Here is a 27,819-nt window from a genome sequence, read left to right as displayed (position 1 = left end):
AATTATTGATCCGATTCAATCCATTTTTTACATGCAGGAATACAATTATAAGAAAAGGATTCTCTCTGAAATTCTATAATATATCTCACAGATAGACCGATATTTTCAAAAAAATTCGCAATAGAAGATGGGGTCCACATATTCCTTATTTGGAGGCTTGAATAGTTTTCTTACGATTTGTACAATATTTGGTGACAAGGTTGCGCAGCTCTAAGGCACAGTTTTATCCGGATATATTGTTTGGTTCGTGATTTGTATACTAGAAAGTGAAAGAATCAGATGAAATTTAAAATTGTGTTATATGAGAAGTATTTGTCTGAATTCTAACATTTTCGCAGCGTAACGTAAGAATGTCAGGATAACATTACCTATCGAATGTACTTAAAATCGGTCTAGAGGGCTTCGATATATAGGTTTTCACCTAAATATGGGTGTGCCACGCCCTTCGTCCAAATTTGACACCGGCTCCTATAAAGCCATCATGTATCATCCTGGATGTAAAATTTAATGTTTCTGACGCATTTAGTTATTGACTAATCACACTTTGTTTACAAATGTATTTTAACCAAACCGTTATATGGAAAGTGGGCAGGGTTATCATCCAATTTCACCTGTTTTCACACTAATCTAAAAGATTTGTCCTGTGCAAATTTAGACGATATAGCTTGAATGGTTAGGAAGATATATGTACTAAACATACATATAGGTGGCAGCACTTCAAGCTGTAAAGCTGTAATTTTTTTGCTGTGAACTATTGTGTTTATATTTGCAAAATTCTTAAACTTTAATTGATTTGTAGAGATTTAACTCTGAGTTGCAAGCTAAGTATTAAGTGTTCTTAAGTTTTGTGCATTATTAAAAAGTTTAAATTTTCGAATTTTTGGTGCCGAGTCAGCTTTTTGTTTCATTTTGTTTTATTTTATTCTACTTTCTCTCTTTATTTATCTCATTTACTTCTTTATTCACAGCTGTGTTGCGTGTAGCTTTTTTTGTTCCAGTGCATCTAAAACTGCTCGCTATATTGCTTTTTCAAACTGTCTTGGTTTTGAACTTGGATAAAAATAAAACAAATAAAAAAAATTGCTATTATTTTTGCGTTTATTATTGTTATTTATTATTATCAAACTTCGTGCTTCCGTACTCGGTTCAACTTTTCAAAAGCTAATTTTAAAAAGTAAAATTTGATATGGCCTAATTATAATGGTGATATTGAATTGAGTGTCTCTCATTTTAATAACATTTTTACGAAATTATTTGAAAAGTATGTTCCAATAGTAATTGTTAATAAAAGTAAAAGTAGAAGTCCGTGGTCGTCGAAAGAGTTACATAAATTGAAAAACAGAAAAACTCGATCCTTCAAACATTTTAAAAAAACCGGTTCACTTATCGACTATTCTAAATATTCCGTATTGCGCCGACAATATTTTGACCTAAACAAAAAATGTTATAATAATTACTAAATTATAATAATCCAAAATCGTTTTATAATTTCGTCAACTCCAAACGCAGGATTTCCAAATTTCTGTCCGCGATGAAATACAAATCTATCATTTCAACTGACAATGTTATTATATCCAATATGTTTGCAGAATTTTTCAAGTCAAACTACTGTAATAATTCTTCCAAAACTTTTTCTTATCAGCATGTGCTGTGTTCGAATACTTTAATTAACGCTCCAATTATTTCTGAAGCAGACGTCCTACTTAAATTAAATAAGTTAAAACCATCTTTTAGTTACGACCCAGACATGATACCCTCATGCTTCCTAAAAAATAGTGCCAAATATATTTACTTGCCTTTGACAAGGATATTTAATTCCTCTCTTAAACACGGTATATTTCCTTCAATATGGAAACAGTCATTTATAATTCCTTTGCATAAAAGTGGATTTAGATCCCACATTGAAAACTATAGAGGTATCGCAAAACTATCAGTTATACCTAAACTTTTTGAAGCTATTATCACTGACCATATAACCTTTTCGATTTCTCCGTTAATTTCCTCATCTCAGCATGGAATTCGTAAAGGGAAATCGACTCTAACAAACTTGCTTGAATTTGTAAACCATGTATCATTGGGTTTTAGGGAACATAAGCATACGGATGTTATATATACAGACTTTAGCAAAGCTTTCGATAAAGTAAACCTCTCGATTCTCATACATAAACTTGATCTACTGGGCTTTCAGCCAAGATTTCTTCAATGGGTAGTTTCCTATCTTTATAATAGAACACAACGAGTGATATTTGAGGATACACCTTCAGATACAATTAATGTTTCTTCAGGTGTTCCGCAAGGTAGTCATCTTTGCCCGATTCTCTTCTTGTTGTTTATTAACGATATCTCTTCAGTAATTGAAGTCTCAAAAATTTTATTATACGCTGACGACGTAAAGCTTTTTAAATCATACACTTCAACTGAGGAAAGGTGTCTGTTGCAAACAGACTTAAACAATATGGTTGCATGGTGTAATAGAAATGATTTGCCATTGAATCTGAATAAATGTAAGACGATGTGCTTTTCCCGTAGATCTGTGCACCCCTCTTCTTATGTAATAAAACACCATATTCTGGAGCAAGTTTTTAACTATGTTCATCTGACTCACTTTTCAAAATTAAAAAGACTTTATTGTTTTCTCTTAATGAAGGAAAATATAACAATTTATTGTATTGTAACTATAAATCTTAGCTGTTGAAATTTTTGTTTCTGTAGCGGAGCAGTTTTAGATCTCAACATTTAAAAAACTCTCTTGATTTTTCTGACTCGGCTAATTCCGCACGTATGCAGATTGCGCCCCTCGGTCGGTCCACTTTTTAAAGATTTTCAAACCACATATGCGCCTCTCTAATATGATTGTTTGTACTAAATCACAGTTTTGTATCTTAATTTGCAGCTTAGGTGTGGCACTTTATATATTTTCGATTAATGACGTTTTGTGGTCGTAACAATGGATCGATTTCGCCCATCTGCAATACCAACCCCCCTAGGTGCCAAGGAACACGTTTTCAAAGATATCTTAATTATTACTCAAATTATCGCTAGCACGGACGGACGGATGGACAGTCACCCGTCTCGTTATACTGATCATCAGAGATAAAGAGATGCCCAACTCGTCTCTCACTGGAAATGAGAGCGCAATTGATAAACGTCAAAACCTACTGAACTCAAGCAACTGTCAAAGTTCAGTAGGTCTGACGTTTAGCAATTGGAAAAAGAGGGACGGCCAGATTAAAATCCTACAGAAAAATATGTAAACAGAGAGATTTGTGCTGCTGTTGAAGATCACTAACAAAAATTGGAAAACAATGAAAATGAAAGAAAACGCGAAATTGAAATGTATGTGATGATATCTTTTATGATGTCATGCTAAGTGGTATTGATTTTCAATTGAAAATTTTTAAAAACATTTATTAATTGAGAGCTAATACATTTGTTCTTTTGATTACGTATTGAAAGTTCAAAAATCAACTGTTTAATATATCACAAAATCACAAAAAAAGAGAATAAAAAGTTTCTGCATATGTTTAACGGATACATGTATAATAACATTTAATCTTTATAAATGATGGGTATTTTAATTTAAATTCCCAAAAATTATTATTTTGTCCGATCTGGCTACAATGGATAATGTTATAAAAAACGCTAATTTTGAGGCGTTTTCACACTGGAAAGAGTTGGGCATCCCATTATCCAGAGATAAAGAGATGCCCAACTCGTCTCTCACTGGAAATGAGAGCGCAATTGATAAACGTCAAAACCTACTGAACTCAAGCAACTGTCAAAGTTCAGTAGGTCTGACGTTTAGCAATTGGAAAAAGAGGGACGGCCAGACTAAAATCCTACAGAAAAATATGTAAACAGAGAGATTTGTGCTGCTGTTGAAGATCACTAACAAAAATTGGAAAACAATGAAAATGAAAGAAAACGCGAAATTGAAATGTATGTGATGATATCTTTTATGATGTCATGCTAAGTGGTATTAATTTTCAATTGCAAATTTTTAAAAACATTTATTAATTGAGAGCTAATACATTTGTTCTTTTGATTACGTATTGAAAGTTCAAAAATCAACTGTTTAATATATCACAAAATCACAAAAAAGAGTATAAAAAGTTTCTGCATATGTTTAACGGATACATGTATAATAACATTTAATCTTTATAAATGATGGGTATTTTAATTTAAATTCCCAAAAATTATTATTTGGTCCGATCTGGCTACAATGGATAATGTTATAAAAAACGCTAATTTTGAGGCGCTCTCACACTGGAAAGAGTTGGGCATCCCATTATCCCTGCTGATCATTTATATTATATTATATCATTATATGTATCCGTTAAACATATGCAGAAACTTTTTATACTCTTTTTTTTTGATTTTGTGATATATTAAACAATTGATTTTTGAACTTTCAATACGTAATCAAAAGAATAAATGTATTGGCTCTCAATTAATAAATGTTTTTAAAAATTTTCAATTGAAAATCAACACCACTTAGCATGACATCACAAAGGATATCATCACATACATTTCAATTTCGCGTTTTCTTTCATTTTCATTGTTTTCCAATTTTTGTTAGTGATCTTCAACAGCAGCACAAATCTCTCTGTTTACATATTTTTCATATTTCCCTCTTTTTCCAATTGTTAAACGTCAAACCTACTGAACTTTGACAGTTGCTTGAGTTCAGTAGGTTTTGACGTTTATCAATTACGCTCTCATTTCCAGTGAGAGACGAGTTGGGCATCTCTTTATCTCTGATTTATATATACTTGTACATACATAACTTATATACGTACATAACCCTATTTCTATCTCGATTAGTTTTAGATAACACAAACAACAGTTAGGTGAACAAAATTATTATATCTCTGTAGAAACATGTTGCAAAAGTATAAAAATGTTGAGTAAGAATTTAACATTTATTATTCGTAGAAACTGAATGGATTACATATAAATTTGGTATCCTAAAAACTTTCATTTACGCCTCATTACTACAATTTGCTTCGACTAAGAAATATTTATTTAAAAATCAACCTAATTAACTTAAATGAGTTATATGTGATACAAACTCAACCCAAAGGGCTAAATTGAATACATTGCATGTATGAGGAAAAATTTAACCAAAATTATATTGGTGTAGTAATAAGAAATCCAATATTTTTCCAATAGATAACGTTATTTATCTGTATCTCGCGTTGTATATGACCGATCGGGTTCCGCTAAATGTCGTTAGAAGGATGACATTTCGTACTAAAAAAGCTTTTCTGACAGTTCATATCCATAAAAGCTGGAAATTGTATATTAATTGTTTTATAAAAACTCAGCAGTTATGCAATAAAAAGGAGTGCCAACCATAAATTAGTTATCATTTACTAATACTTACACCTAATAACTACAACCCTGAACTGAAGCAAACGAGTAAAATTTTGTGTTGTATCATGTTGACATTTTACATGAGGTTGTTATTCGTTTAATTCTCCGTAACTTTTAATTACGATTCAAACCAATTTTTTTTTTGAAAATTGCGACTTATGCAAATAATATAAAAATTCTAATACAGCTAAAAGGTACTTATGTGATTAACAATACTGAAATATAGGTATAATACTTAATGGACAAAGAACAACCAATAAGGACAGATAGGCAAGAAATATTGTAACATATTGTAACATATTTTTTGATAAATCGTCTACCTTGTAACTCATTCTTGAGTTCGATCACTGGATGGTTAAATAAAAGTCCCAATTTAATATCTATACACTTATCTTTATTTCTAATTCCAACAATTTAACGCTTTATTACTCATTGTCCGAGTTTACAACTTCTTACATCGATCTCATTTACTCTTTACACGGCAGCACTCTAACTAGAACTGTGTTTGCTGCACAATTCGGCAGCCCTTATATAGTATTGTAGATCTTTAACAAAACTTCGCCACTCGAACTATTTTCTATTTCTATTCTATTATGTTCTGACAGCGTGTTCATACACTGCCCTCCACATATGTAAGTCTGATCGTCCTGATTATACATAGTTTCTGGTACATACCTTATTAAAGCTGACTCGAAATTCCATTCTTGGTCAAAACGTAATTCCCACTTGTTGATGAATACATCCGTTACTGGTTCAGCCTCTTGATTAGGATTTGTATATACTCCTGGCCATTCGTTGAAATGGTTTTGACTACCGAAACATGTCTTTTTCCTAATTTATTTGTGGTAAATGGAGCATCTGAATCGCAACCCTTTAGCTGCAATGCACTCAGCATAATTGACCGTAACTGATTGATGATAACTAGTTAAATAAAACCTTTGCTTTAATTCCTCCCAGGGTTTCGCGATTCTCAAGTGCCCTCCACTTGGACCGTTTTGTAGCTCATTGAGGACTTCAGAAATTCTCCCTTTCGAAACAATCATAAGTGCTCGGTAGCCTTGCCCATCTTCGCTTTTCCATACTCTATGCAAGCAGCCCCACACCAACTTTAAACTGCTCAGCTCTTTTGCGACTGGGCTTCCTGCAGCGACTTCTTCACTCGTTGTATACCAGTTCAACTCCATTCCATGCAGTACACTTTGCAAATCTGGATATTCTTGCTACTCATCCACTTCAGCCTTAATTTTATCCTGCTCTTCCGACTATGAGGACTTTTGTCATGTTATACATGATTCCTGTTCTTCCAACTGTAAGGACACTTGTGCTGATATACAAGTTTCGTGCCCTTCTGACTATGGGGACATCTGGGCTGGTATACACGTCCCTTGCTCTTCCGACTGTGAATACCATTTTACTGGTATACACGCTTCTTGTTCTTCCAACTGTAAAGACACTTGTGCTGGTATGCAAGCTTCTTGCTCTTCTGACTGTGAGTACACCAGTGTTGATATACACGCTCATTTCAAATTGTGCTGACAAACGCTCCAAATGGGCTTCGAAAGCTGCTGACAACGGCGCATCCAACTGCGTCAACATTTGTGATGACACTTCTGCCATTTGTGAAGTCGTTGAAATCTGCGCTGACAAAAGCTTAACGCAAAAACGTGTCCATGCCCATAACCCATTGAGTCTCTTCCTTTTCGTACATCTTTGTTGTCTCTCCATTTGTTGCCAAACCACGTTGCTCCCGCTCTTTCTTCTGTGGTGAAATCTTCAGATCATTAAACTTGGCCATTTCAAAACATTTCTATCTTTGGGAGTTTATTTGACAATCCCACTTTTGACACTAATTCTAAATGATTTCTCGATAAATCATCGACTTTGTAACTCACTCTTGAGTTCGACTGTTAAATAAAAGTCCCGATTTAATGGCTACACATTTATCTTTATTTTTAATTCCAACCACTAAACGCTTTATTACTCATTATCCGAGTTTACAACTCCATACTTAGATCTCATTGGCACGGCAGCACTCTAACTAGAACTGTGTCTGCTCACACACAATCCGGCAGCCCTTAAATAGTATATCGTTAACAAAACTTCGACACTCGAAGATTCTGGCAGCTACGAATTTCGCTGATTTTGGCAATTTATCGTCGATTCGATTTTCTTCTTACATCCATGTTCGTCACAATATATTATAAAATATATAATTACAACTTTACTAAGATGTTTTATTTGTGCCGTGCGGTTTTCGTTGAAGTAGAGGGAGAGTAGAGAAACTATCAGGTAATAAAAATGTAAACGAAGCGACAGCTGAGAAGTGTCAAGGGGATTTCCGAGTTGAATTTTTACTGGCATCCAAGAAGGCCCATTTTTGACCGGAAAATAGTTGCATATTGTTATTTGCTTAGAATGGACATTTGCCCTGAAAATATTGTTTACATTTAAACAATAATTTTTTTTTTAATAAAATCAGTTGATATTAATATATATTCTTAAAGGAGCGGGTATTATTGGCAAATACCAAAATAATTAGGATTTATATTTATGACTCTTTTTAGCTGTGGTAAATTAATAAATATTCACCACTGAAAAATATAAGATTCAAATAAGCAACCATGTCAAATAACGGGATCCAGAAAATGCTTATTCAACGAAACTAGGGACAAGTTTTATAAATTTACAAAATTGAACGATGGTAAAAAGATTGAATTCCATCAGCACAACGTTAAATTTCTACAAAGTGCATAAATAATCTATATATATAAAAGAAAGTCGTGTTAGTTACTCCACTTATAACTCAAGAACGGCTGAACTGATTTAACTGAAAATTGGCAGGGAGGTAGTTTAGTGCCAGGAGAAGGACATAGGATACTTTTTTTTTTTAATGTTAAAAGTCAATACAATTCATAAATAAAAAAAATTATATTTCAAATCATAATCATGTGTTCAAAATTCATATTAGAATCATTTGAATATTTTATTACTTCAAAAAAGAAAAAAATAATTATAATATTAATATTGAAGTGAAGTTTAATTAATAATGCCGCGACCAAGACGATCGAATCTTTAACGACAAAGCCGTGATGCAAGAAGAATACGAAATACTGAAAATGAAAGGACTGAAGAAGAACAAGAAATTGCACGTGAACAGCGCCGCGATAGTATGGCTCGAATTCGTGCTTCTCAATCACGAGAGCAAAGTGAAGCAGCCCGTGAAACAGCTCGGTTGGCAATGCAGAATCGTCGAGCGAACAACAGAGGTCAACAAATAGATAATTTGCGACGCAGAACAAGATATTTATCAAGTGCTGATTTGAATCGAGCAGCGTTTCAATACGATTGCAGCAATGATTACAGCTTGCATCCTAGCGTTTGCATTGGGCAAATGGACGTAGTTTGCGAGTATTGTGGTGCATTAAAGTTTTCCGGTGAAGCGCCTGGATTATGCTGCCTTAATGGTAAAGTGAAATTGCCATCTGTAATTTTGTATCATCAAAAGACGAACTTATCAACAATGTATTTCCAGAAATTATTTCTAACTACAAAAATAATGAATGGTTGAGTGAGCGAGCAATTTTAGCGGCTAAGAATAAGGATGTAGATGACCTAAACTACATAATTCAAAATAAGATCATTGGAACAATGCATACATTCAAATCTATTGACTGCGTTTAAATCTAGAACATTCATGTTTTTCCCATGGTCAATTATACGTGGCATGTCCACGGGTCGGAAGACCATCTGCGTTGTTTGTTTTTGCGCCTGATAATAAAACAAAAAATGTCGTGAATCACAAGGTACTTAAATGAAGAGCAACCTATGTACTAAAATACAGAAATAATTATCAATGATTAATGTAGGTATTTAATTTATTTGTATATTTTTCAATTAAAAAAAAACTGCTTATTTATTTCCATTATTAAGGCGGAACAAAGTTCGCCGGGTCAGCTACTAGTATAAAATAAATGTAACAAATAATCGAAAAAATCAAATTAACATTTCGTCATACCCAGATAAACGATGAGTTCTGTGATGGTGAAATTGCTTCAGTTTGAAAAATTTATGCATCATATGTGCAAGGACCATCTTCCTAAAATAAGTAATGAAAATTTCAAAGATATCGAATTATTGTTTGTGAAAATTAATGCTTATGGCGCATTTATTTCGCCAGTTATCGCACTTTTAGTATATTTTAACATAACTGTTATATGGGGAGTGGGCGTGATCTGATTTCAGCGATTCACAGCGTATGAAAAAGGGCTAAAAGGACTCCCTCTCAGCAAATTTTTTTGAGTTAGCTTTAGCGGTTTAAAAGATATATACATTAAACCATTTAAGGGCGGGGTTACGCCCATCTTTAAAGTAATGGAAAACTGTTATCAAATTATTGCAATGTCATCGGTCAAAATTGAACTCTAAGATTCCATTACATACATACAACCCAAGCTAATAAAAGTGTATTAAAAAATAGAGGAAATCGATATGTCGGCTGATAAAATGAACTTGAAGGTAACCTTAATTATATTTACAAAATTTTGGTAAAAGTTATATTTTTACAGGATGACGATAAAAATTATTATTTAAATGGTATCGATAGGGTTGAAATAGAATTAGATTCTGAAGATATCAGCAATAAAGTAGATAAAAATGATTTTATTCCGCAAGAATATGGGGACGGGACAGGTGGATGATTTTAAAAATTTATTCCAAACTACCAAGATGACAGCGATATTTTGAAGTTATGCAAACCACCCACCATTGTGGCATAGATGAATTAGGCAATCAACAAAAAAAGAGAAAGAGAATATATTTAAAAATATAGCTTCAAACATGGTCATGACAGATGAATGGAAAAACATTCAAAAGTGACTAGAAAAAACTCCGATTCAAACATCACACTGAGATTATTCGTATGCGAAATTCATGAAGCCAAAGGTCGTGATTACACACCCGCTTGGCTCACAGACCTGAAATCATTTAAAAAACAAAACCCGATTTTTATATAAACTTATTAAAATCATTTTTTTCCAGACGAAACCTGTAGAAATTAAAAAGTCTTATTTTCACCTGGGCCTTAATAACCGATGATCAGTATACCGCTTTAGCAGAACTTAATTTTAACTATAACAAGTTTCTTTGGGATGAAAATGACATTACATTTAACTATATTAATCGACATCGTGATTGTTTAGAATGCATACATAGTGATTTTAATTTGGAAAATGGTTTATGTACGACACAGAAATATTTAGAAACTGAAATTGCGTCCAATATGTTCCGATGCTTATAAATCACCATACTCCTACTACGATCACATTGCTTTTATTGAAGTAAATTTGGCGCCACATGAGTACTCAAGAGGTGCATCTAGTTAGTTCCAGATCTAATATGTGGGCAGTATTACAGTGCTCACCACCAACAAAAAATGGAATCATGGGCTATTTCTTCACTCGCACCACCTATATTTGCATTCATTGCTACAATTTAAAAATGCTATACATTTTCTTGTCCAATCTGATAATTTGAATATATCGATATATTATAAATACTTTGTTACGCCCAAACGAAAAAAAGCTAATAACTAAATAAAAACATAATTGTTTCTGTGCCAAACAATAAATGTTTTATTTCGTTAGATTTTATTTATTGCTTTTTTACATTTGCTTATACTATATTGCATTTTCCAATCCACCAAGAAGTATGCAGCTAAGTGGTTACCGATTTTTTTGGGTGTTCGATTCCCTTGGCTATCCTATTTGCTCCCTGTACCTTAAAACAAACTAACATTAAGAAACAAAACTATTATATATACACATAGCCAATAAAGTCTGCGTTCACCCGACACTATTTTTTAAGTGAAGTAAAAACACAATGTAAATAGGTAATTCAGTTCAAATTTTCTACCTTTATAGGTATTATATTAAACATAGGCGCCATTAAGTCTGCGTTCAGTTAGCTTGAATTGGAAATACCGTTACTTTTCATGAATTTGTTCGTTCTTTTTGTGTAGATTCTATTGTGTTTTAATATATTGTAATTAGTCTTTTAAAGAGCTCGTGACGCGTTTTTCATAATATTTAAAAAAAATGGAAGTGTTATTTATACTAAAATGTGTGTATTTATTACTAAATGTATGTGTGTGTACTTATTACTAATTCAGTTTACTAGATCATATTACATAAATCATATTACATATTGACATGCTTACACACACAATTATTGCATTTCTATTGTTACAATGTTTGTCCGTCGCATTTCTCGATAATACCACAAACAGTTACCGACATTCCTCCCTTCCGTACTTACCGCCTGTATCAAATCAAATTTGTCAAAAGTTATGCCCGTAGTTGCAACGCAGAAATCAGTTGTTCTCTTTTGTTTTCATTTCACCAATGTTGCCATTGTTCTATTTGTATACACGATTTTACACACATTTAGTTTTTTAGTTATAGTTTTTCATAATGTAAAAGCTTATAACTAAAATCCAACTATTAAAAATAGTCTACATATTTATAAATAAATGTATTCGACTGTGATTTTGTGTTATTTTAAGAATATTTCAAATATATTCAAGTTCATTTTTTAATTACTACAAAATATCGAAGTTGAAGCGGACGGTAAAAGCGGTGGTGACTGTTCATTTACAATGCGCTCTCAAAAGATAGGCCGTATCAGCTGATTCGATCCATGGTTTTGCGTCGGTGACTGTTTGTGCCACAAGGCATATTGTTGTAACAACTGCTGCTGATAAATACTCGTACTCTCTCGTATATGTTACGATGTATTTTTATTAACCTACCGATGCATATAAGTTGTGTTCGATGTATATTGTTTTTGTTTATTGCACATGGAGAAGTGATACATTTAGGTGCGAGACTGTGATTAGGAATATGTTCCTTAACTTTTCGATTGAGCCCATGTTTTAGCCCATTTTATATTTATAGCACGATCATGCGCTGTTTCGTTCGTGGAAAATCCGCGTTGGCTATTTTTAAAAATGTACTTAGAAATAATGTTAAATTCACTGTGAGAATAAAATGAACTTGACTTAATGAAAATTAAATAAGTCGACTTCTTTTTATCCGTAATTCGTGATGTTTTCTGGTTGAAAAGGGACAGCGGGAGGCACATGGTGGGGATAGCTGATTGGTTCATAGATCTATATATGAAAATTATACTTATAGTATACTACAATTTTTATATTCGACTGCCATCTTGTAGACCTGGGGATAAAACAGTATAAAATAACAATTGCGTTTAAAAGTAGGAGTCGATTGTATAAGTGTGAAAATTAAGAATTATGTGTATTTTGTACCCGGAAAGCACCCAAATTTCTTCAAAATTGGTCCAGCCGTTTCAGAGGAGTTCGATAGCAAACACCGTGGACACTAGAATTTTATATATTAGATGTTAATTTATTTGGTAAATATGTACTTAATGGCCCCCACTTCGTAGGGGGTTGGGGTTGTAAGGGGTGACATAATTAAGTGTCCTTTTCATGAATTCGAAGGAATTACCCGTCGGCCACCCCTTAAAAAAAAGTTATGTAGATTACAAATCCGTGAGCGGAAAGTGAATTTTTTCAATAATTTATGTATATTTTTCAATATTTATTTACACACTTTGCACATATCACATATTCATGTCACTTAGTTGTTGTTGTTGTTGTAGCGGCAAAATTCTGTGGAATTCTGATCTCTTAGCTGTAATTACCAGTTCAGTGTGTTAAACATTTTCTTATGAAAAAAATATACTGAAAAAATGTAATAGTCAAAAGTGCCGCATTTTTATGGAATGAATGAATATCGGAGATCGTCGAACTCCTTTCCGCACTGGCGGCCTTCGGCCCGCTTCAAAAAAATAACCCTGGTCGGTCAAAAACCGAGGTGTTCATAATTCAATTGCGTCAAACTCCTTTCTGCACAAACAGCAGCGAAAAGGACCATAATAGGGCAATAATATTCGTGATCTGGAGAATCTCCTCTATCCAACCATACCCCTCCTAACCCTGAAATCGTGGGATGCTAAACTAAAGCCCACCCGAATAATGTTGCGGGAAAATATTTTGGTCATTTTTTATAAATACTTTAATCTATTGACAGCGTAATTGCCAATTAAGTGAATGATTACAAGGGATTGTGATTGCGATGTATCCAGTAGTAGTTTAATTTATTATACACAAATATTATATACATATAATAATAGCAGTTCTGATGTATGGGAAAACTTTAGTTTAGCATCCCACGATTTTGCAACAATTATTATCTGACAACATGGAACCCATTTGTTATTGTTCATATTACGAAAATTGTGTAAAAATAAAATGCTTATTTAAAGCAAATATTTAAATATCTAATATAAAATAAATATGTATAAACATTGTAGTTAAGTGTTAGTGTGTAATAAGTGCATAATATAAAATAAAAGTTAACCATAAATCGAGAAATTGTAAAATAAAATTTGTGAAATTTTCAACTTAAAATGCAAATATATCGAAAACTATAAGTTTCCGGCAGCAATAATTGTATATATTCGTGATCTGGAGAATCTCCTCTATCCAACCATATCTCTCCTAACTCTGAAATCGTGGGATGCTAAACTAAAGCCGACCCTGATTTATTTAAATGAAATTATGGGAAAACTTTAGTGTACCGTCCCAGGCTTTCGGGGATAAAATATGTATAACAGTGGCAAATATAATGAACTGAGTACATCGAATGGCTTAATACTGGAGGAACTAGGACAAGTGCTACGAATACGTGAGAAACGTAATAACTTAGAAATATATAGAACATTACCGATTTACATCGATCAGCGATCTAGTAGTATTGATGTATTTAACTGGCTAAATGCTAAAGAGTTCTCTTCGGATGTAGTAAGACGCTTTGCCGAATACAATGGTGAACAATTATTTTTATTACAAGTTGAAACATTGATACAACTATGTCGTTTGAAAGAAGGACTACGACTGTTATCTCAATTAAAACTGCAGAAAAACGTATCTGGTGTAAGTAAACAAGATAAGAATAAAAAAATTTCAACACAACGACTTGGGTTTGACCGGTCAGTTTACATGGCAGCTATAACCTATAGTAGTTCGATCTAAACAAATTCTTCAAAGATTGTAGCGATGCCTTGTATAACACATCTCTACACAAAATATATCTTTTTGTTGCTTTGGATATCTTCGGAAATTTTGAATGTTAAATTGTCCTGATTACAAATTTATTCATAACAATATGGAATGTGCTCTTGTTTTTATGATATTTGCATTTCTTACATTTTAATCAATTATCAACTTTTCAGTAATAAAATTCATTTTTCCAGTCTTGATCAGGGTTCTGCAGCCCTTTTTCGCGCTTACAAACATCACGTGATGAACGTGAAAACGGACTTGGCTAAATCGATTCTACTCGTCACGCCGATAATTTTTATACTCTCGCAACAGGTTGTGTGTATCATCTAAAACTGATCGAGATAAATATTTAGTTATATTATATAAATGATCAAGATGAAAAGACGAGTTGAGTTTGAAGAGACTGTCTGTCTGGCCGTCCGTTCGTACAAGCGATAACATGAGTAAAAATTTAGCAAATTAAGACACAAAACCGTTATTTGGTACAAAATATCGCAGTCAAAATTTTTGAAAAATGGGCGTGCCCCAACCTCTCACAAACCACAATAGCTATTTCAACCAGACTTTGCTGAAAGAAAGTATTTCGCACAATTCTTTATTCATTGTGAAAATGGGTCAAATCAGAAGATAGCCACGCCCACTCCTTATATTATATACCGGTTATGTTGAAAACTGCTAAATGCGCGATAACTCACTAAGCAAATACGTCAGAGGCATTAAATTTCACATCCTATTTGGCACAGAAGAGCTTTATAGGTGCCTGTGACAAAAATGAGACGATGGGCGCGGCAACACCCACCTTTTGGTGAAATAATATATATCGGGAACTAGTGGACCATTTTCAACCAAGTTCGGTACATAATATTGTATTGCCATTTTTATATATTATAGTTTAAATAAAATGGGCAACTTCTTTCCATATAACAATGTTTTAAATTCCATCTCTTCCTTCATTTTACAGTATACAAATTGAACACCAATAAAGTTATCCGAAGAAAGCTTTGTACAAATAGTGCCCTTAAGATAGATGTAATATATATAAAACGTTTCATAATGGTCGAATTCGGACTCTCCAGTGTTCCCTTGTGCCTAAAATGAACCAAATCGGGTGAATAGGCCCCTAGCCCTCATATAATTAATATAAGGATTTTTGCAGAGCGGATATACCTTAGTTTAATGCCGAAAATGTGTGAAATCGCTCCCCGAACTACCCGAGTTCAGTATATTATATATTATATATAAATATTTTCGTTGTTTAGCAGACTCTATACCGAATTAATCGGTCAATGTGTGAGCTACCTTCCTAAAATAAAATTTTCTGAACACACCTCCTACTAGAGTGATGTCAAAACTTAATGCAAAATACACAATATTTTGATTTCTATCCATTTTGAATTTAAAGCGTTTCTGTTGGCTAATATGTGAGATGATGTCATGAAATTTAGTGGACAATTTTTCTAAAAAATAATGTATCTTAACGCTTAATATGACTGGAATTGGATTACACCTTAAAACTAATATGATACCAAATTTGATTTTAATCCCTTCAGTTTCTTCAACTAATGCATATTGAATTCTTACGCAACATTTTTTAAGTAAAGTTTTGCAAAACCTGATAGAACTTCCCCGTCTTTGGATTTTGAAAATTGTGGAGTATAAAATGTTCGAATACACTCGAACTTAACCCTTTCTTTCTTGTTGCATATATTCATTATAGGGAATCCGATGTTTCCTTTTGGGTGTTACAAACATCGTGGCAAAACGTTCAATTAATGAATGCGCATTCAAATTATGTCCATATAACAGGTTTTTTATAACAGCGACTGTCACGTGATAATATCAACTAAGGCCTGAATTTACTGATTTGAAATTGTTTACAAAACTTTAAATAAATGCGTACTTATAGTATTTCTAACAATACAATATATTCCGTTTAGCTGCACTTACATGCATCCGTTACACACGATTTAATGCACCTAAAAGAAATGTGCAGGTAAGCAAATACAAAAATGTGTTTGTGATTTCTTTTATTTAGATAAAGTTAGTATATTTTGATTGAAGTTACAAAAAATTATTAATAGTTTTACTTTGCGAATTTTTTATTTATTTTTGAAGTGAAACTTCTTTGCGCTCGTTGGGCTGTAATTCCAGTATCGAATGAAACGAAAAAGCGACAGGAAAAGGGAGTGGATGGCACGCGTGGTGGGGCAGTCGGACGGAAGGAGACATGGGAGAGAAACGAAAACGCGACAGATTCGGAGTAATGTTAACGTTGATGTTGGTTAATGTTAGAGAGAATGTTAATGGTAAGGTTAATGTTAAGGTTAATGTTAATGTTGATTCTCTTATTATTCTCCCTAAATTGCCAAAGTTTACAGGCTCACGCAGTACACTTGACGGCCACAGTAGCCTAACGAGCGAATATTTTATTATTGTCGGAAACGTGGATAAGCAATGCACAAGCTGTGGATGTGCCGAACTTCGATTGTATCGTCCATTTCAAACGTCCCAATGTAAGAGCTGTTGCGGTAACTGTCTACCATAACTCCACTGACAGAATAAATATTGTCACTCCACATATGGATATGAATTTAAAACAAATTAACTAGTTGGTTGTGAATGCTGCTGCAGTTGAAGATATTTGTGCGTCCGAATGTGTCATAGAAAGTGGACAGAGTGTGGCAATTATTGTTCTCTACATCACTCCAAACCAAAGAATTAACGATATAATAAAATTGATAAATAGAGCATTATTGGCATATACTCCCTCTAGTACAGCATAATTAGGAGAAGATTTACACACTATGCCAACAATTTTAGGCGGTGATTTTAATGTCAATTTTGCCTTGGAAGAAGCTCAACCACTTGTACAATTTTTAAAAAGTAAATTTAATTTAAAAATTAATAATAATTCCATAAACTCAACAACCAGATCAGGCACGACAATAGATGCATTTTTCTCAAGATATTTAAATAATTTACAATCACGAGTTTTCATTTCATATTTTTCATACCACAAACCAATTGTATCTTTTCTTGAAAATGAAAGTATGAAAGTGAATGAATAAATTTTTTATAAATGGAGGCGAAAGCATCAACTATCTTTTTTCATTAACCTAACACTCTTTAAAATTCCAGAACAATGAATAGTAGCTTCTGTTATCGGGGAAATATTTCTATCTCATAAAACTTGCTGGCTAGGGTAAGTATTTTCATTTCAAGTACGCATCGAGATCCAAGAAGTTTGACTTCTATTGCCTAGCTTTCTATGCTTTTTTTTTTTTAAATTTGGCAACTATTTCTTTCATTTAAAAAATTTTCCAAAGTATCTTATGCCGTTAAGACTTTCTTAGCACATATAACTGTAGCGGCGTCATTATAATTTCCACAGTCTACATTGCTACTACTGATTTCAGATGAGGGTTCATCGCATAGGTCCGCAATAGTTTAATCATCTGTAAAAAATTCTCTGCATTGAAATTCGTCATTAAAATGGATATATTCTTGGGGACTTGGTATTTCCTCCGAAATTCGCAGCTCACTCCATAAAACTTTGAATTACAAAATCCTGCCTGAGGGAAAGAAAATCATATTTAAATAAACATAAACAACTAGAAATTGTATCAAAGTTTACCAACTATCAAACTCTCTTCGTATATATTGAAGAACGTCTAATATAGCTATAGATTTAATAAAAGTTTGAAGTAGAGTTCCTCGTTCAACTGCGTTTTCGAATTATAATGTTCCTATACTTTGCTTTGAATATACAAGTATGCATAATGCCTTCATTACGAGGTTAAATCAGAGGCCTGTGGCCACCATTTCACTATCAAGTTCTTAAATAATGTCACTACGCAATGCTGACGTTATCCAGACTTTGACATTAGCCAAATACGGCTTGCCAATTGTGTACATAACCTAAAAATAGTAGGTTAAATCGAGATTTTTGTGTTTTCCAGTTTTTTACATTTGGACATAAAGATCCTGTTTGGCAGAACTTTGTACAAAAAAGCACTTTCATCGGTTCTTAAGGAGTTTAGAAAAATATCTTTTATAAAATTGCTTGCACCAACCTCGACATTTTCTCTTTCATCACCAAGAAATCTTTTAAGTTAAATACCGTAGGGTCGACGCCATTTCTATAACCAGTTTTGTACAGGGTCAAAATAATCTTTCAACTCTATTCCGAATTCTTTTGCTTTATTTAGAAGAACTTCACTCAATAGTAGAGCATTTTTTTGTCCATTGTTGATTGAACCAAGTGTGTAGAGACTCTTCCACTTTTGTGTGCACACCTTTTCTCTGTCTCCTTCGTGGTGAATTTCCAGAATTACTGGAACTGGTTATTTTTTCTGCCATTATAATTGTTTTTTAATGGTGCCGATAATGCACTTGAACTTATTCGAAACATATTTTTTCTTCGTCTCATTTTCAAAAAGATTGATAATTTTTTTATATTTATTATTCACAGAACTGAAACTAATTTACTCATTATCATAAGAGCAGGTGTAAGCAATTACAATTTAACACTTTTAGGTTGCTCCTGCGATGATTGAGTTGAAGTACGCCGAGGCTTTCAGCTCTGTTAGTAGAACTACTCTTGCAAGCTCCTGTCCTCTGAGAACTCAGAAAAGTAAAAGGAAACCCTTGGTGGACTTCGGAGCTAACGGAGATAAGATCTTCGAGCAGAAGACTCTTCAACAAAGCACGTAAAAGTGGCGTTAGTGACGACTGGCCATTTACAAGTCCGAGTGGAAGAAAGCCAAGAGAACCTCGTGGAGAGTCTTCTGTGGCAGTGTAGAGGGTTGTCACGAGTGCTCAAGTTTTAGGCGCATTCTTGCAAAAAATCCTACTCCATTGGGGTACCTGAGAAATACAGATAACGGTTGGACAACGAGTAGCGGGGAGTCGTTGAAGCTACTCCTGGATGCTAATAGGATGCCACTAGGGGAGCTTCAGGAGAGCTGCACAGCCTTCTTGGACCTTCTGGATGAACGTCACCTTACCTGAGCGTTGAAATCATGAAAACTCTAGCGCACGGTCAAAGTGTCATGCAGCTGGCTGGCCCCCATCAACGCGAACTGTGTTATATTGGGACATGTCCCGAAGGCCTGAAGACAGGTTAAGGTTACGTTTATTCCGAAGGCCGGTAAAAGCTCTCACGTCGGTGCAAAAGATTTCAGACCCATCAGCCTATCCTCGCTTCTGTTAAAAACATTGGAGAGACTTATGGATCTGTATATTAGGAGCATAATACCGAGGCGTAAATTGTTACGGCCGCAGCATGCCTATATCAAAGGCAGGTCGGTCGACACTGCTTCGCATGATGAAATTTCATGGCTGGAGATAGCTCTTATGCACAAGAAATTTGCCGTGGGCACCTTTCTCGACATCAGGGGGCCTACGATAACGTGCGGCCAGAGGCAGTGGTTAAAGCCCTCGAAAAGTTTGAGATGAAATCCAAAATCAAGCACCTTCAAGCATTTAGTCTTATTTGTGATAGAACGGTTTTAGCATAGTGGGGTAGTTCCAAGACAACCAGAGAGGTTAATAGGGGAACTGCGCAAGGAGGGGTACTCTCCCCACTCCTCTGGATCTTGGTAGTAAACGACCTACTTATAAAACTCCAGAAAGATAGCCTATGCTGATGATGTGGTTCTTATGGTTATGGGAAATTTACTAAATACCGTGTACGAGATTACCGAAGGGTACCTAAACGTAGTATCTAACTGTACGAACAGAATCGGCCTAGCCGTCAAACCAAGTAAAACCGAAATGATTTCTTTACTAGGAGGTGTAAGATCCCAAATGTGCCTCTCCGCTATTTCGGAAGTTCACGACTTCAACCTGTTGATAAGGTGAAATACCTAGGGCTTATCCTTGATAGAAAGCTTTCTTGGAGGCCAAGCATTGGTCGCTTTTATTGCTGCAGGGCTGCTATAGGGAAAAGGCTTTTCACCAAACGTGGTGTTCTGGCTGTACGAAAACGTAGTCAAGACAATATTGTTCTATGGTGTGTTCATACAAGTGGCTGCTATCAAGGTGGCGGTAGAAGTACTGCTACGAAGTGCAGCTTCGGTTAGAGAAGTGAGCGCTCACTCCGACAAAATAGCGGCAATACTAGCTATAAGCGCGCGAACCGTGCAACCAAAGCTAATCAAGAAGTGTTAGTCTGCACTAGAAATAGCATCTAGCTACTTCAACATCAGATTCGTTTGGGTGCTTGGTCACCGCGGAATCGCTGGCAATTGCAAAGCCGATGAGTTAGCCAGGGGGACACCCTTGTCCCGCTCACATCGGAATGGGATCGAATTGGATCTCCATTAACGTCATGCGTTCTAGCTCTACTTTCTCCTCCACTGTCCGTCTTTCGCTAGGCTGAGACTGTAAGGGTCTTTTGATTTAGCTTATAGGAGTTTTAGGTTCCACAACGGGCCGGGCGTTTTAAGCTGTCCAAGTGTGATCCTTCTTAGGACCGACCTCCTATCCTACCATATTACTTCTTGAAACCACATGTCTAATAAAACCCCATTTACTAGCTTGCAAATATATCAGTTCGAATCTTTCTTCCATGTGGCTAGCAGTATGGTCAGTGAATTCTTTACACTATATCATTAGAACAGGATCAAGCCGGGGTCGGGAGATGAACTTATTCTCATACCTGTGTAGAAGCAGATCGTAGCCGCAAAATAATTATTCACCGTACCAAAAGTTTTAGGTTAGGTCCGGAATCAGTGATTAGATAAACGAGTAGTTACCGTTAATTTTAACCATGTATTAATACTTTATCAGCTCATAAATAAAAGAATTTATATTGATACTTTAGGGTAGGAAATAGTAAATATATACAAAATAAGCACTGACATATGTTGTGGGCATCAATACTAGTGTGACATAATAAAACGTTCGCATATGTCTATGTTTATTCTTCCTGTGAAATGTTTTGTATTTTCCTCGCTATAATTATGTGCTTCTTTTTTCATAAAATTTACATGCGTAAGCAACAAGCAAGATAACTCTGCCACGTACCCTCGGTGAGTGACGTATTTACAAAATCCTCTCTGCCTTTGCAGCTGCGGACAGAACAGAGGAAAACCCCCCAAATACTTCAAGCAGGTTAAGTTACTTAACATCGTGTTGTGTCAACGGGTGGTGAGCATAGGAAGAGAAGAATTAGGAACGGTAAACAACCCCACACACTTGCTGCTAGCGATAACCTTCGCACGGTGTCTAGGAAACGCGGACGATATTGTTATATTGGACCCTAGACCCATATTCGTGCGGTTTGCCAAGATTGATAACTTGATTATTATTCCATTGTTCCGATATTCCAAACATATGGAAAGCTATTTTCCTTGCGCATTTTTTTCAGTATACAAGTATGTCATTCATTTGAAGTGTTAACAATAATTTTTTTTTCACTCAAATACAGTGGCTCACATCTCATTTCGTGTGGCCATTTATAACAAAAGAAAACTTGAAATGATTTTTAAATACATTTTTGTTATTAAATACACATTCAAAGATACATTTTTTTGAATTGCAAACACAAAAAAAAACCATTTTAATAATTATTGCTTAGGTATATTATTTATAACAAAAATTAAATACTCAGTAAAACGATGTCAGCTTATTTCGTGTGATTAAACTTAAAAATACATGAGTGTTGGTGAGAATTCAATCAAGTTTTAATTAAATTAATATTTTGTAGGAAACATTTTTATTTAAAAACGGCTTTAAGCCGGGATCGCATGGAGTCTATAAGTTTTTTGGTGTACTCGGTAGATATTGTCTTCCACGCTATATGTAATGCTGTTTTTAGGTCTTGTTTGTTGCTAATGTGATCTTTTCTTATTTTTCGCTCGAGAACATAAATTCATATTTCATAAATACCTGCCCCGATTGCTCCTTATTGTTTCAGGATTGCATGACTTTCTAAGCACTGTTTCAACATTTTTAGTCAACAACAGCGCACTTAGTGTTGGGTCTTTTTTAGTTTTTCTTATTATTTTCCTTTAATCAGCCTCTGTAAAAATTGGTTTGGGGACTCACGGCCTTTATCAACCACTCTATTTTCTCGAACAAAGCGTTGGATAATGTCTTGGACAGTGAAAATACTTACGGCAAAACGGCTTTAAATTAAGCTATGCGTCTACTATAAATATACAAATTGCGCTAAGAAAAAACCAATTGTACCCTTCATTTTAAATTAGGGTCTTTCGGGTAATGAAGTATATACTAGCAGCACTGCGCAGTTTGCACTGCTGATTTTATGCTGAGTGATGCCTTTGCACGAAACTAAAAAACTGAACATTTGAAAATTTTCAAACATAAAAAAGGGCGAAATATATCTTATTAATACTCTCACTCATGAGTTAGATAGCAAAAATTATCGATTTCTATCAGAAAGGTACGAAAAGAAAATAAATCGTGTAAAAAAGGAAGAAATTTATTAATTTAAAGTCAAACGTATTATTCCAAAATTGAAAACTTTAGTGCACATGACGCAATATTTTTCTGCTATATACTATAAATTAAAAAAAAAATAATAATAAAAAACAAATTTTAGCTAGCACAGTTTGTTTTGGTGTAATTTTTTGTACAACTACTTTTCAAATGTTGCAAGTTTTGCGTAACAGCTACGACAGAGATACTTTTTCGATTTTTTAAATTTGACAAAGATGTCAGATTTAATTTTTTGAATTGGTTGCATCATGCATAAGCACAGTTTGTATTACCGAAAACGCCCCTGCTTATTACTGATAATCGTTATACTGGCGCCAATAATGGTAAAGGTAACACGAAATATGCTTTGACGTCAATTTACATAATATTTTGTTTTAGTTGTAAGTTTTTTTCGTCAGAAAATATTATTTTGAATGCTTTTGTCTGAGTGTTAAAATAAAAGCAATTTATCTTTGAATGTACAATAAAGATTATTTAAAAAAAAAATACATATAATAAAAATACGACCCATTTTCTTTATAATAAACGGGCTCCCGAAATTAGCTGAGAGTCACTGTATATCGCAATTTCTGCCAGAAAAAGTGCTTTTGCGGGGACTTCTTCCTTCACATTACTTTAATATGAAAAAAACTTCAGCCGAAACTCATCGTATTCTAATGCCATTTGGCTTGGCAGATGAAGAACATTGCTCGATGAAGATTGTTGCCAGACACAAGAAGAACTCGAAGAATTTTGAGAGTCACTCAAGCAGACATTTCAAAACGTTTGAAAGCTTATCATGGAAAATGCCAAGATATACAAAACGTACATACATACATAAACAAACACATAAAATTATATGGCTTTACATGCACTACGGATGCATACTTAAAGACCTCCTCGAAAGACTGTTGAAGCAGTTAAATTGACTTTTGAACATTCTACGTTTGCCATAACTTATACAGAGATGAGGAAGGCCAAAAAGCCTTCTTGGAGATCTTCCTGTCAAGGCGTAGAAGGCTATCACGACTTCTCTAGATTTAGAAGTATTCTGGTAAAGAATTCTTGGGGTATTTGAGAAATAAGGTCGGTGACTGGAATCGTTTCATCTGGGTGCTGAACTCATCAAACCATTAAAGACCCCGAGACCTGAAGGTATCATACCCCCAGCGTTCATAACTGTCCAAGTGAGATCTGTTCTTTCAACCCTCATACATCGGATGATCTCAAATAATTTAATTGATTAGAAAATTCGCTTCTAGACTATTTTTGTTAAGTCATTCTTCACAACATTTTAACAGTTAGTACAGGCGGGGTCGTAAAACAGGTGATTTATTACTTATCGATTCAAACAGAGGTAGATCATCGAAATAAAAGCCCTTGACCGAATAAAATCCGATTCAACTTCGACCAACTGGCGAATAAATGTAAATGAAAAAAAGTGTAAGCTTGTTACATTTTCACTAAGAAGTAAAATGTGTCAACCGATTATAATGAATAATAGTACTACAAGCAAATGGTGTAACTTATCTAGGCATTCACTTGGACAGGAGAAAACATACATCCATGGAAAAAACATATATCCAGCAAAAAAAACTAGCATGAAAATCATAGAAACAAATTAAAACTGGCTTTTAAATAAACGTTCAAAACAAAGCCTTCTGTTATGCAATGCGGTATTAAAGAAGATTTGGATGTATGGTGTTCAACTGTGGGCTATGACCTGTGCAACTAACATTGACATAATACAAAGTCGAAAATCCTTAGAGCGATAATGGCTTCCCCATGGTACATTCAATATGAAAGCATTCACAAAGATCTTGGTATTCCTAAGGTAAAGAAAGAAGTAGAGAATAAAGGCGAACTAAAACTCTGAAAACATCCAAATCTATTAGCTACAATCTTGCAATCACACCCGCTGGGAAACAAGAGATCTACCAGCCCTCTCAAGAGCAATGTAAGTTAATACTGTCATCTCTTTTAGAGCAACACCTAGCAGCAGAGTTACTCCGTATCCTCCTGATCTGTGCTGGCATTGAGTCCAACCTGGGGCCGGAAGAGTTTTTCTGCTACTTTTGCGCCAAAAGGTTCCACCATAACTCCACTTCGGTTAAATGCAATACATGCAATGGTTGGAGTCCTCTTAAGACTTGTTCAGGCATTCAGGCACACATAGGAAGTGGTCCACACGTTATGTGGCCCAATGCTGCCAACGCATTACTGTGACAATAGCCTCTACGGCAGTGTAATATGGTATCATTTCCCGACATGTTGCGGCCTGCGCACTACACGTGAGTGAAATAATATGGCATTTGTTGCCCCTTGCTGTAAAAGTCTGCCCCGAAACAATCATCCATGGCGTCACCAACCCACACTCCAGTGCGACAATACAGCTGCAGCAACCACCACCTTTACACTTTTCAGTCACTCTCAGGATCACAACAAATTTACCGCGACAAATCCGACAACTGTACTGCAACGGACTATGGAGCAAGATCGAAGAGATGGTTGATTTTATGAACCGGGAGGGCATAGATAGCTACGGTCTGGAGAACCAAGCTAAACAGCTCAGACCTTCTGAGATGTGCAGGTTTAAACGTTTTACGTTATGATCGCGAGCGAGATAGTAGTGGGGGCCTAGCCTTCATATTGCACCCCACAATGCATTATCGTCCTTTCGATGGGGATATCAACCGCATGGAATCTACCCTAGAATGTCAGGGAATAGCTATCCGATAAGGCGATGTGGAGCTCAAAATATTTAATATATACATCCTCCAGTTACTTGTTGCCCAACAGAATATCAACCGAGCATAGGTGCACTGATTTAGGTGAGAACCGATGGGTATTTGGCGAATGAAACGCAAACGACAAACTTTAGCACTCCTGGCTTTCAAACGATCGTAAGCTGGTGGATCAAATAGACGATGTGACATTCTGCACAATACATGACGAAACTCCCACGAGAATTATGGGCAACTGTAGCAACTCGCCTGATATCACCATCGCTAGTGCTGGTGCTGATAAAAACCTGACGACCTATTTTAACTCTAACATCAGACCACCTGCCCATAATTATCTCGATCGAGAAACCCTCCAAACTTTATTCCTGTGGACAACCGCATCTACGTTCACTTTAACAAAGCTAACTGTGTCGGATTTACAGACTTCGCAAAAGAGCACCTTCAACGCTCTACCGATTCCTACGGACGTATTCGTTGGAGAACGTTAATTCGGCAAGGTGATCGGTGCTGCTACTGCTTGCTTCATTCCCGCTGAAAGAATTCGTGAACTATGATCAAATTTCCCAGCTAAAGCAGCAGTCTTAGCAAATGAGTGCGACTGCTTACGGCAGTTCGATCATTATCACCCCGCACAAGGGTTCTCAATTTAGAGATTCAACAACTGGTTGAACATCATAAGTGACGAAAAGGGTGGAGCGCCTGAAGCCATGTAATCTCTCCGCCAGAGTGAGCAAGCTTTGGAGTACTGTTGAATTCTGAGGAGACACGAAGATGCAATTCGGGCCCGAAGAAGTGCGCGAGCTATGTTAGCCGACAATTTATACTACAGTATTCGGTGGATAAGGCGGAAAGATGTGTTACCCGATGGGTCTGCAAAATGCCAAAAGACTGCGCACCACTTGTTTTCCCCGACACGGAGGTTTACAGTGCCATCAACAAAGTAATGGCATTTATATCACCAAGGTCTCAATTTGTCAGTGACCACCCTTCAAATATCCGATGTGTGAAATATCGGAAAGGTTGTCCCACTGCTTGGGAAGCCTTCCAACTTTGGGGAGTCTTATCGCCCTATCACTCTCATTTCCCCAGTAGTGAAAACACTTCAGGCCTAGCGTCATAAACGAACAGATAGATGGTACCTCAACCTGGCCTCGTAGCGTTAGACTTGTCAAAAGCTTCTGACTCAGTCAACCATACAGCGCTGCTCGAGGACATCGCTCCTTCCGGGACTGAAGAGGTGAGCCATGAACTATCTCAGTGGTAGACAATCTACATCAAAGATTGGAAGTTCGGAAGAATAGTGTCCTCTGCCCGCTACTGTTGAATCTTTACTTTTCAAAGCTCCCACAACCAGCAGAAGGAGTTTCTTTTGCCTCATACGCAGATGATTGAACGATCATGACGTCGGGCAATGGTATTAAAGGCATGTGCTCAAAAGTGTAGGACTGTCTCCTAGAAATTTCTCGCTTCTCCACTGCTAAGAGCATAAAACTCTACCCTGCCAAATCCACGGCTACCGTATTTTCCAACTGGACGAAGGAGTACAGGCGGGACCTCAGCATTTCCGTCGATGATGTCAAACAACTTTTCTAACCATAAAACATTACATGGCTTTACATGCACTACGGATGCATACTTAAAGACCTCTTCGAAAGACTGTTGAAGCAGTTAAATTGACTTTTGAACATTCTACGTTTGCCATAACTTATACAGAGATGAGGAAGGCCAAAAAGCCTTCTTGGAGATCTTCCTGTCAAGGCGTAGAAGGCTATCACGACTTCTCTAGATTTAGAAGTATTCTGGTAAAGAATTCTTGGGGTATTTGAGAAATAAGGTCGGTGACTGGAATCGTTTCATCTGGGTGCTGAACTCATCAAACCATTAAAGACCCCGAGACCTGAAGGTATCATACCCCCAGCGTTCATAACTGTCCAAGTGAGATCTGTTCTTTCAACCCTCATACATCGGATGATCTCAAATAATTTAATTGATTAGAAAATTTGCTTCTAGACTATTTTTGTTAAGTCATTCTTCACAACATTTTAACAGTTAGTACAGGCGGGGTCGTAAAACAGGTGATTTATTACTTATCGATTCAAACAGAGGTAGATC

General features: G+C 35.4%; 2 protein-coding genes across 9 annotated transcripts in view; one reads left to right on the top strand and one right to left on the bottom strand.

Moving 5' to 3' along the window:
• aru (arouser) overlaps window positions 1-17,616 on the top strand; it is a 46,889-nt gene extending 29,273 nt beyond the window's left edge. For 3 of the 8 annotated variants that reach the window (XM_036363617.2, XM_036363615.2, XM_036363618.2), the window contains 2 exons: window positions 16,634-16,824; window positions 16,890-17,616. In XM_036363617.2, coding sequence (XP_036219510.1) covers window positions 16,634-16,782 — 149 coding nt within the window. In that variant the 3' untranslated portion in view covers window positions 16,783-16,824; window positions 16,890-17,616. Of the gene's footprint in view, window positions 1-2,893; window positions 4,981-10,413; window positions 12,449-16,235; window positions 16,307-16,455; window positions 16,512-16,633; window positions 16,825-16,889 lie in introns of those variants that run through there. The other 5 variants (XM_036363616.2, XM_070112718.1, XM_070112719.1 and 2 more) reach the window with 5 other exon arrangements.
• LOC106623454 (mitochondrial potassium channel) overlaps window positions 11,478-27,819 on the bottom strand; it is a 54,851-nt gene continuing 38,509 nt past the window's right edge. The window contains exons 3-4 of the mRNA XM_070112721.1: window positions 12,698-12,770; window positions 11,478-12,605 (exon numbers count right to left, since the gene is read on the bottom strand). Coding sequence (XP_069968822.1) covers window positions 12,580-12,605; window positions 12,698-12,770 — 99 coding nt within the window. The 3' untranslated portion in view covers window positions 11,478-12,579. The remainder of the gene's footprint in view (window positions 12,606-12,697; window positions 12,771-27,819) is intronic.

The sequence above is a fragment of the Bactrocera oleae genome, chromosome X, assembly GCF_042242935.1.
Source record: "Bactrocera oleae isolate idBacOlea1 chromosome X, idBacOlea1, whole genome shotgun sequence".
Taxonomy (NCBI): Eukaryota; Metazoa; Arthropoda; class Insecta; order Diptera; family Tephritidae; genus Bactrocera; species Bactrocera oleae.
The sequence above is the reverse complement of the archived record's forward strand: the minus strand, read 5'-3'. Positions and strand labels throughout refer to the sequence as shown.